Below are 11865 nucleotides of genomic sequence, written 5' to 3'. Positions count from 1 at the left end.
AATATCAATAGATAACCAACAAGGACCTATTGTATATCACAGGGAACTCTGCTCAATATTCTATAATAATCTAAATGGGAAAAGAATTTGAAAAAGAATAGATAATGTATAACTGAATTACTTCACTGTACACCTGAAACTAACACCACACTGTTAATCAACTATGCTCCAATATAAAATTGAAAAGACAGGACCCAGTCTCAGAATACTTAAGACCAGATACAACAACTCAAAATCAGTGCAATTGCAGATTGCACTTGAGAACTCAGAGGAATGGTAAGATTCACTTATAAAAACACAGAAGCAGGGAACTGCAAAGAAATGGAAATGAAGTCTCTAGTTCTGCTATAGATAATGATCATATCTGGAAAGACCTTGTAACTCATCCACAGAAAATCATCATCTAAGCATCTAATGCAGATTCATGCAATGACTATTTATTGACCTGATTTATTTTTCTGGCAAAATGACCTTATATGTTGCTAACAGGAGACAGAAGATAGCAGAGAAATGACAACAGATTTTAGGAAACTTCTCATGACCTGGACACCATCAGTTCTCCTTATCTGATTTCCTCTCCTGACTAAGATAATCATTTTGACATATCTGGCCTCCAGGAAAAAAACAATTATTCTTACGATTTCCATTCAAGCAGGCATGTTCAGCCTACAAGATGTCCCCTACTGATTAGGTGATTAACATCGAGAAAGCTGAGTTCAGGTGACAAAATGAGAAGAAGATCATTCTTCTTGAGAGTGAGACTGAAATGCTATTTGTATGAAGATCCAGTCTTGGACCTGGTGATACAGTTGTAAGAATCCACCTGCCAATGCAGGGTTGATCCTGTATCAGTTGATCCCTGATCTGGGAAGATCCCACATGCCGTGGGGCAACTAAGCCACAACTACTGAACCCTACATGCTCTGCGACCCAAGAGCTGGAACTGCTGAACCCACACGCTGCAACTAATGAAGTCTGTGAGCCCTAGAGCCTGTGCTCCACAAGAGAATCACCGCAATGAGAAGCCTGCACTCTGCAGGCTAGAGAGTAGCCCCTGCTTGCCAACAATTAGAAAAAGCCTGAAGGCAGCAACAAAGACCCAGTGCAGCCAAAATTTTAAAAAATAAATAACAAATTCTTTTAAAAATTCAGTCTTGGCTCTCAAAAACATTTCAGAATATTCCCAATTTTTGGAGGAAAAGATAAATGTTATGGATAAGAAGTTGAGCTCTAGCCATAAGAAAAAATTACAATCAAGATAAACTTAATCAGGGTCTGATTGGAGACATGACCTTAATACCTGGTCCAATACCAAATCAAGTGAGGAGCTCAGTGCTATATTATTTAGCTTTTTTAATCTCTTCTAAATCTAAGAATTCTAACCTACTTATCAAAAAAAAAAACTAGCACACAATATGGTTTCTATTTTCATATCATTTTTGACATTGTTTTAATGTAGGTCTATTTTTGTAGCTACCAAACCTAGCTGTGAAACTATTCTGGGAATGATATGAAACTAGATATGAAACTATTCCGGGGATGCTAAATTTCCTCTTTCCCTAATTGGATACATATTACCCTACCCATTTGCCTCAAGAAGTTGGCATAAAAAGAAGGAATGGCCCTAATGAAGGAGAAATCCAGTCCAAGCCAGATGTATGGAAATGGATGGCTTCCATGGGAAGATCCTTACAACTCACAATGAGTTCACTTGTGTGTTTCTTCTTGAAATTTCTCAAGGGACCTATCAATACTTATAGGAACTCATCCTTATCCCCCACACTAAAGCCAATGGGAAATTCTATATTAAGCACAGAAGGTTGTCTTAATATAGAATACAAGTCAGAAGTACCGTCAAATGTCAGAGGTCACTCAGCAACAATGGCAAGATGGAAACTCGTGAGTTTCAATTGCCCCATTTTAAGAGACCTTCAACCCCATGAAGTGGGAAATTTGCTATCCATCTCATTTGTTTTCCTGGAGTAGATTTTAAATAAAACTTCAGAGCCAAAAAATTCAATGTTCTATTAATTGCATTTGTTGTTGTTTAGTCACTAAGTCCTGTTTGACTCTTTGTGACTGCATGGATTGAAGCCCACCAGGTTCCTCTGTCCATGGGATTTCCCAGGCAAGAATACTAGAGAATACCATTTCCTTTTCCAGGGGATCTTCCCGATCCAAAGATGGAACCCACGTCTGCTGCATTGGCAAGGGGATTCTTTACCACTGAGCCACCAGGGAAACTCATAATAGCATAGTTTTAATAAATATTGCTTCTGAAATATTTCTTCATCTATTTCCATATCCACACCACCATCCAGGAGTTTTTATTAGGATCTATTTGCAAATAGTAGCCTACTCCACTATGACTTAAAGAGAGCCAAGCAAATCCATATGAGAGAATTTACCATGTAAATTATAGTACAGATCCACCCAAGGGCAGAAATGTACAGCTCTATAATATTTCTGTTGAGTTAAAATCTAACAGAGAATGAAAAGATGCTCAGTCACTACAGAAATGCAAATCAAAATAACGCACTAAGATGGCCAAAAATTTTAATGGAAAATAAGTCTTGGTGAAGATGTGGAGAAACCAGAATCCTCCTACATTGCTGATGAGAATATAAAATGGTGCTATTGCTATGGAAAACAGTTTGTTATTTTCCTTAATAAGCTAAACACTGAATTATCATGTTACCCAGTAAGCAATTCCACTCCTAGGTATATAGCCCTCCAAAACTGAAAATAGGTATTCAAAAATGCCTGGTATACAAATTCCATAGCAGCATTATTCACAATAGCCAAAGGTGGAAACAATCCAAATTTCCATCAGCTGATGAATGGATAAACACATTATTTAGCCATAAAAATGAATGAGGTACTGATATATGCCGCATCAGGGATGACCCTTGAAAACTTTATGCTAAGTGAAAAAGAAGCCAGACATAAAATGCTACGTATTGTAGGTTCCATTTATATAAAATATCCAGAATAGATAAATCCAGAGACTAAACCCAGACTGGCAGTTACCAGAGACTGAGAAGAGCAGGAAATGGGGAATGCAGGCTTAATGGGTGTGGAGTGCTTTTTAGGATGATGAAATGTCTTAGAACTAGATTATGGTGATGGTTACACAACATTGTGAATGTACTAAATGCCACTGAATTAAATACCACCATGTGTAAAATAGATAGCTAGTAGGAAGTTGCTGTATAACACAGGCAGCCCAGCCCAGCACTCTGATGATTTACAGGGGTGGGATGGGGAAGAGTGTGAGGGAGGGGAGAGATTTATATATATATATATAAAATTATGGCTGATTTGCACTGTACAGCAGAAACCAGTACAACATTGTAAAGCAATTATTCTCCAATTTAAAAAATAAATAAAATGGTTAATTCTATTTTATATGTAACAAAAATAAATGGAAAAAATTAAACAGGCAGAGCCCACTTAGGCATACACACACACCCACACACCCACACCCACACCCCCACCCACACCCCAGTCACTTGTGGTCCTTCATCAGGATTTGGCAATCTCATATGTTAGGTGGAGCTGTGGCACAAATCATTCTCTGGTCACCAGAGGCCCCCTGGTGACCCCCACACCCTCAGCCCTGAGCCTGGGGGAGCACTGGGGTTGAAACAAACATCCTCTATGACCCCCAGGCTTGTGAGTGGGTGATGTTCTCCTTTTTCTTTTTCAGGGAGATAACAGGAAGTGCAGGCTGTGCTTTTATTCCGCAACCTTCAGCCTGTTTCAAGAGCTCCTACCAGCTACAGACTCATCTCCAAGCCCAAGAAGCCTCGGCATGGCTCCAGAGTGTCCAGGTTGTGTCCCCAAGAGCTCAGTGCCAATGCTTTGTGCATTCATTGCAGTGTTTCTGAGCAGTTCCACATCAGTATCATTTCCACTGATATTTGCACAGACAAGTTTGGACAACGTTACTTTAACATTCCTTCTCATTCCTACATCCTGAATTCTTGACTAGTAACATAAACAGGACAAGTGCATGAGGGCTAAACACTGCCTTTAAATTTTTCAATAACATGACAACTATTTGAGAAGACTATCACTGCCTTTACTCATCTCTTTCTACTGAGTCCCAGAAATGAAGAATAGACGAAACATGTCTGACATGTCATAAGGCTCTTAATAAACTAAACATCTTCCAGAGAGCAATCATTTTCTGTCTGGAAATTTTTTAAGATTGCAGTCTATGCACACACTAATCTTATGCAAATCACTTATCAAAAGCATATGCTAACCTCACTCACTGTGGCTCCTCTTTTGCATGCAGTGGTTTTTGAAACACCCTTGGAAGAACTCTCAGAGCCCAGTGCTGAAGAGAGTGCTGTAATCATATGTATTCTCTTACTTAATAAAATGGCACAAATACCAGATATTTCTTTACTGATTCAATTAATAAACATTTCTTGAGGACCTTCAGAATACCATGCCTGGCACTGGACATAAAAGAAACAAAAGAGACAAGTCAAAAGAACGCAAATATTTCATTCTCTTTTTGAAAAGATCTATTTCTAAACATGGAAGGAGAACAAGTCAACAACCTGGACAGGTCAAAGGCTGGCACCTCAGGATCTAGATTCCAACTCAAACTCCATTCTTCTGGACCCCTATTCTGACTGTCCCTAACCAGCTCTAGTCATCTCTAACTGTACTGCTTCATTTTGTATATGTGACTGCATTATTTTGTGTGTGTGTATGTATTCACATGATAGACATGGATATCATCATCTCTTTCTATGCACTCCATATATAGATAAAAGAGTACATGCACAGGCACCTTCATATCTTTCTAACTATAGTACAGGCTTTTGAGGGATAAGTGGCTATGCCTTGTATCTGTCATCACCTTTTTTTTTTATAGCCCACCCATCTTCATTCCCATGTTCAGCATCAGGTGTGGGATATAAATTTAATAGGGTCTCAAGAGGGGCTGGTGCCATTAAAAAGAATGAAACAATGCCATTTGCAGCAACACTGATGGTCCTAGAGATTATGCTGTGTTTGGCTGTGTTAGTAGCTCAGTCATATTCAACTCTTTGTGACCCCATGGTCTGTACCCCGCCAGGCTTCCCTGTCTATGTAATTCTCCAGGCAAGAATACTGGAGTGGGTTTACTTCTCCAAGGGATCTTCCCAGTAATCAAACCTGGTTCTCCTGCATTGCAGGCAGATTCTTTACCATCTGAGCCACCAGGGAAGCCCTGTGCTATTATACAAAGTGAAGAGGAAGACAATATCATATGGTATCACTTATATGCAGAATCAAAAAAATATACAAATGAACTCTTCTACAAAATGGACTCACAGACTTAGAGAACAAACTTATGGTTACCTATGGGAAGGATTTGGGGGAGAGATGGAATAGATTGGGAGTTTTGGATTGACATGTACATACTGCTACATTTAAAACAGAAAACCAACAAGGACTTACTGTATGCCACAATGAACTCTGCTCAATATTCTGTAATAACCTAAATGGGAAAAGAATTTGAAAAAGAATTGATATATGTGTATGTATAACTGAATCACTTTCCTGTATACCAGAAGCTAACACAACATTGTTAACCAACTGTTCTCCCACATAAAATGAAAAAAAAAAAAAATTAAGGGCTGGTAAACCAACTTGGAAGTAAGGAAATTACTCTGGTCACTACATTTTCTTCCTTGAAACATAACAGCTATTCAACAACTTCGTAGGCAAACTTTACAAAACCATTTGGGGCTTTTCAAAACTTTTTACCTACATTATCTCATTTCATTCTCATAACAGAGTAGGTTGTGCGATTTCCCCATTTTACTGATGAACAAAACCAAGAGCCAGAGAAGAAACCAGTATTTCTAGCTAGGAGGTTGTACTATTTTGTTTGCCCTTCCAGATCCTCTCTCCCCTTTCTCCACCTGCTCCCTTTCCCAGGAGGCTGACCTACCTCAAATACCCTCTTGCTCACTGGCTTCCAGTTAAAGTTGGCCAGTGGAAGGATCTAAGGAGAGAGAGCAGAAGGAGGGTAAGGTTGGGTATTTGTTTCTCTTATTCCTTTTCTATTGTTACCAGAAATCAACTGTGACCCTTAAATGACGACAACAGCTCCTCTTGGGTGGCCCTCTCCATATTTCCCCTCCCTCCCAACTCCAGTAACCACTCCCTCTCTCTGGTTCTTCAACCTGATGATGGCTCCTCACTTTTGCTTTCCAAGAGACCCCACACCATCCTTGCTGTTTCCCTCAACCCAGGCCACACCTTGTAAATAATCTTTCTTTTAAGTGCTCCTCAACTGCCCAGTATGAATGTGCCATCTTCCTTGCTAGGATCCTGAGCAATGTAATTAGTACTAGTCACACTTTCTATCTCTTGCTCAATCCTTTGGGTTCCCAGTCTAAATGCTTGCTCACAGCAATATCAAATCAAAGCGAAGGGCATTATCACATCACATAGGCCACCTGTTCCACATCAGGACCTTCCAGGAGCGCTGCTGCTGCTGCTGCTAAGTCGCTTCAGTCGTGTCCGACTCTGTGCGACCCCAGAGACAGCAGCCCACCAGGCTCCCCCTCCCTGGGATTCTCCAGGCAAGAACACTGGAGTGGGTTGCCATTTCCTTCTCCAATGCAGGAAAGTGAAAAGTGAAAGGGAAGTCGCTCAGTGGTGTCCGACTCTTGGTGACCCCATGGACTGCAGCCCACCAGGCTCCTCTGTCCATGGAATTTTCCAGGCAAGAGTGCTGGAGTAGGGTGCCATTGCCTTCTCCGTCCAGGAGTGCAAACACTCCCAAATGGAGCCTGCTGGTTCTGCTGGTGAGGTCTGGAGCACAGAAGCCTGTACCTGCAGACAGCTGTAACTTGCTCTCAGTAAATAAGTCAGCCCTGGCCATCAACATTAGTGGAAGCAAGACAATGACTCATCAGAGAAGCTGCAGTCACTTGACCCCCCCATGACTCAGAACCATATTGTTAACAGTCCGTTGAGCTGCATAAAAGCTGAATAAACCAAGGCTCTGGTTCATCCAGGTTCCTGGCAATTAGTGAGGTAAAAAGCACTAGAAATCCAAGTCTATTTGGTTCTGTCCTCAAATATTCTGCCCCATCAGTCCTTCAGTGTCCTTCTGTCATCCCTCCTCTTTCCACCCCATGCACACAAAAAAGCACATTGCTGAAAATGAATCAGATAGAGGTACACAAGGGCTGCACTTCTGAGATAACAAGCACAAGGCCACCAGCCAACACTGCATTTTGCTCTAATCATTTTGTGGTGCACAGAATCCACAGCTCCAAAGTCAGCTTTCTCTTGTCTTCCGGTTATAGCTTCAGCAAGGAACTCAGTTTAAGAGGCAAGTACACTCTGCTGACAAGTTTCTCATCCAATTGTTCCACCTCAGTTCCTCTCTCAGTTGAGAGATCTGAACTCAGATTTCATGAGTTTGAGACCTATACCATTGATCTGACCTTGCAAAAGTTTTGTTATAGTAAGTAGATATCATGTTCAGAAATAACATGTTCAGTGAAACAACACTGAGTAATTACTCAGTGCCAGGCATTGTGCTAAGGCTTTTACTTTGTTATCCCATTCAATTGTCTTACTAACCATCTGAAACCAGTGTGTGTGTATACATGTGTGCACATATGTTTTACAGGTTAAAAAACAGGCTCAGAGAAGTGATTTAGTGAAGGTCATGCAGTTATTGGTTTTAAAAAAAAAAGGAATTTGAGCCCAGGTCTACCTGTCCCTCAGTTCCTTACTCTTAACCATTTTTCTATTTCTGTGTATATGTCATCATTTAATTTTCAAAATTCAGAGTTCTTCTCCAGACAAAAACACTTAAGGAAGCACATGTCCTTTTAGATTTTTTCAATTAAGTTTAATACTCATTTATTGAGCACCTACTGTGTACCAGCCACTGTGCAAGGTACTAGGGCCACAAAGGTAAAAAAGACAGTTTCTGCTTTCCAAGAGCTCACAATATGAGGAAGAGCTTCTGAATTTCTTTTAATGCTTCTGGTTTCCCTTTGACTCTGGTATTATGTAAGAGTAAGTTTTTGCCTTTTGTTTATGTCAGCTTCATTCATAGCTGAAGGATTTCTCCTTCTCACTCTATGACTGAGATAACAGAATAGGTGATAACATATGTGTATATTTTAGAAAGAAAGAAAACAAAGAAAGGAGGAAGGGAGGGTGGGAGAGAAGTATTAATAGAAAGAAAGGAAAAGAAGGAAAAACTAAGTTAATCAAGGTAGAAGGGAAGGGGGGGGGTGATTAGTAGGGAAACTCCAGAAAAGAGGTGAGTTTTGCAAAGAGAGGTGTAAGAACCCCTAGGACTTTTATTGGAACCCATTGGACACATGCTTGATATTCACCCATTAAAGTATGAAAAGGCAAAAAGACAGGACACTGAAAGATGAACTCCCCAGGTCAGTAGGTGCGCAATATGCTATGGGAGATCAGTGGAAAAATAACTCCAGAAAGAGTGAAGAGATGGAGCCAAAGCAAACACACCCAGTTGTGGATGTGAATGGTGATGGAAATACAGTCCAATGCTGTAAAGAGCAATATTGCACAGGAACCTGGAATGTTAGGTCCATGAATCAAGGCAAATTGGAAGTGGTCAAACAGGAGATGGCAAGAGTGAACATCAACATTCTAGGAATCAGTGAACTAAAATGGACTGGAATGAGTGCATTTAACTCAGATGACCATTATATCTACTACTGTGGGCAAGAATCCCTTAGAAGAAATGGAGTAACCATCATAGTCAACAAGAGTCCAAAATGCAGTACTGGGATGCAATCTCAAAAACAACAATGATCTCTGTTCATTTCCAAGGCAAACCATTCAATATCACAGTAATCCAAGTCTATGCCCTGACCAGTAATGCCGAAGAAGCTGAAGTTGAACAGTTCTACAAAGACCAACAAGACCTTCTAGAACTAACACCCAAAAAAGATGTCCTTTTCATCATAGGGGACTGGAATGCAAAAGTAGGAAATCAAGAGATACCTGGAGTAACAGGGAAATTTGGCTTTGCAGTACAAAATGAAGCAGGGCAAAGGCTAATAGAGTTTTGCCAAGAGAATGCACTGGTCATAGCAAATACCCTCTTCCAACAACACAAGAGAAAACTCTACACATGGACATCGCCAGATGGTCAAAACCGCACTCAGATTGATTATATTCCTTGCAGCCAAAGATGGAGAAGCTCTATATAGTCAGCAAAAAGAAGACCAGGAGCTGAATGTGGCTCAGATCATGAACTCCTTATTGCCAAATTCAGACTTAAATTGAAGAAAGTAGGGGAAATCACTAGACTATTCAGGTATGACTAAATCAAATCCCTTAGGATTATACAGTGGAAGTCACAAATAGATTCAAGGGATTAGATCTGATAGAGTGCCTGAAGAACTATGGACAGAGGTTCGTGACATTGTACAGGAGGCAGTGATCAAAAGCATCCCCAAGAAAAAGAAATTTAAAAAGGCAAAATGGTTGTCTGAGGAGGCCTTACAAATAGCTGAGAAGAGAAGAGAAGTGAAAGATATGAAAAAGGAAATGAAAGGAGAAAAGGAAAGATATACTCGTTTGAATGCAGAGTTCCAAAGAATAGCAAGGAGAGATAAGAAAGCCTTCCTTAGTGATCAAGGCAAAGAAATAGAGGAAAACAATAGAATGGGAAAGACTAGAGATCTCTTCAAGAAAATCAGAGATACCAAGGGGACATTTCATGCAAAGATAGGCTTGATAAAGGACAGAAATGGTAGACCTAACAGAAGCAAAAGATATTAAGAAGAGGCGGCAAGAATACACAGAAGAACTATACAAAAAAGATCTTCATGACCCAGATAACCACTATGGCTTGATCACTTACCTAGAACCAGACATCCTGGATGTAAAGTCAAGTGGGTCTTAAGAAGCATCACTATGAACAAAGCTAGTGGAGGTGATGGAATTCCAGTTGAGTTATTTCAAAACCTGAAAGATGATGCTGTTAAAAGTGTTGCACTCAATATGCCAGCAAATTTGGAAAACTCAGCAGTGGCCAAAGGACTGGAAAAGGTCAACTTTCATTCCAATTCCAAAGAAAGGCAATGCCAAAGAATGCTCAAACTATCACACAATTGCACTCATCTCACACACTAGCAAAGTAATACTCAAAATTCTCCAAGCCAAGCTTCAACAGTATATGAACTATGAACTTTCAGATATTCAAGCTGGATTTAGAAAAGGCAGAGCTTTTTTTTCCGCCCGCTCCCCCCTCCCCCCGAGCGCCGCTCTGGCCGCACTGCGCTCGCTCTGAGCTCTGGGCTCCTGCTAAGCCAGCGCCGCTGTCGCCTCCCTCCAGTCGCCATCATGATCATCTACCGGGACCTCATTAGCCATGACGAGATGTTCTCCGACATCTATAAGATCCGGGAGGTCGCGGACGGGCTGTGTCTGGAGGTGGAGGGGAAGATGGTCAGTAGGACAGAGGGTAACATCGATGACTCGCTCATTGGTGGAAATGCCTCCGCTGAAGGCCCCGAGGGCGAAGGTACCGAAAGCACAGTAATCACTGGTGTCGATATTGTCATGAACTATCACTTGCAGGAAACCAGCTTCACAAAAGAAGCCTACAAGAAGTACATCAAAGATTACATGAAGTCAATCAAAGGGAAACTTGAAGAACAGAGACCAGAAAGAGTAAAACCTTTTATGACAGGGGCTGCAGAACAAATCAAGCACATCCTTGCTAATTTCAAAAACTATCAGTTCTTTATTGGTGAAAACATGAATCCAGATGGCATGGTTGCTCTGCTGGACTACCGTGAGGATGGTGTAACCCCATATATGATTTTCTTTAAGGATGGTTTAGAGATGGAAAAATGTTAACAAAGTTGGCAGTTACTTTGGATCAATCACCTGTCGTCATAACTGGCTGGCCACTGCTTTTCATCCACACAACACCAGGACTTAGACAGATGGGACTGATGTCATCTCGAGCTCTTCATTTGTTTTGAACGTTGATTTATTTGGAGCGGAGGCATTGTTTTTAAGAAAACGTGTCATGTAGGTTGTCTAAAAATAAAACGCATTTAAACTCAAAAAAAAAAAAAAAAAGAAAAGGCAGAGGAACCAGAGATCAAACTGCCAACATCCGTTGGATCATCGAAAAAGCAAGAGAGTTCCAGAAAAACATTTACTTCTGTTTTATTGACTATGCCAAAGCCTTTGACTATGTGGATCACAACAAACTGGAAAATTCTTAAAGAGATGGGAATACCGGACCACCTGATCTGCCTCTTGAGAAATCTGAATGCAGGTCAAAAAGCAACAGTCAGAACTAGACATGAAACAACAGACTGGTTCCAAATTATGAAAGGAGTACATCAAGGCTGTATATTGTCACCCTGTTTATTTAACTTACATGCAGAGTACATCATGAGAAATGCTGGGCTGGATGAAGCACAATCTGGAATCAAGACTTCAGGGAAAATATCAATAACCTCAGATATGCAGATGACATCATATGGCAGAAAGTGAAGAATTAAAGAGCCTCTTGATGAAAGTGAAAGAGGAGAGTGAAAAAGTTGGCTTAAAGCTCAACGTTCAGAAACCTAAGGCCATGGCATCTGGTCCCATCACTTCATGGCAAATAGATGGGGAAACAATGGAAACAGTGTCAGACTTTATTTTCTTGGGCTCCAAAATCACTGCAGATGATGACTGCAACCATGAAATTAAAAGACGCTTATTCTTTGGAAGAAAAGCTATGACCACCTAGACAGCCTATTAAAAAGCAGAGACATTACTTTGCCAACAAAGGTCCATCTAGTCAAAGCTATGGTTTTTTCAGTAGTCATGTATGGATGT

At 40.6% G+C, this 11865-nt stretch overlaps 1 protein-coding gene across 1 annotated transcript; it reads left to right on the top strand.

Moving 5' to 3' along the window:
* The first annotated feature begins 10302 nt into the window (after positions 1-10302).
* LOC129653023 (translationally-controlled tumor protein-like) lies at positions 10303-11117 on the top strand. The gene has a single exon (XM_055582245.1). The coding sequence runs from the start codon at positions 10366-10368 to the stop codon at positions 10882-10884; it is 519 nt and encodes a 172-aa protein (XP_055438220.1). The 5' UTR covers positions 10303-10365; the 3' UTR covers positions 10885-11117.
* The last annotated feature ends 748 nt before the right edge of the window (positions 11118-11865 follow it).

The sequence above is a fragment of the Bubalus kerabau genome, chromosome 5 (genome assembly GCF_029407905.1).
Source record: "Bubalus kerabau isolate K-KA32 ecotype Philippines breed swamp buffalo chromosome 5, PCC_UOA_SB_1v2, whole genome shotgun sequence".
NCBI classification, from domain to species: domain Eukaryota; kingdom Metazoa; phylum Chordata; class Mammalia; order Artiodactyla; family Bovidae; genus Bubalus; species Bubalus kerabau.
The sequence above is the reverse complement of the archived record's forward strand: the minus strand, read 5'-3'. Positions and strand labels throughout refer to the sequence as shown.

Coding starts and splice junctions, on each gene's coding strand:
- LOC129653023 (XM_055582245.1), top strand. CDS start 10,366: ATGATCATCTACCGGGACCTCATTAGCCATGACGAGATGTTCTCCGAC.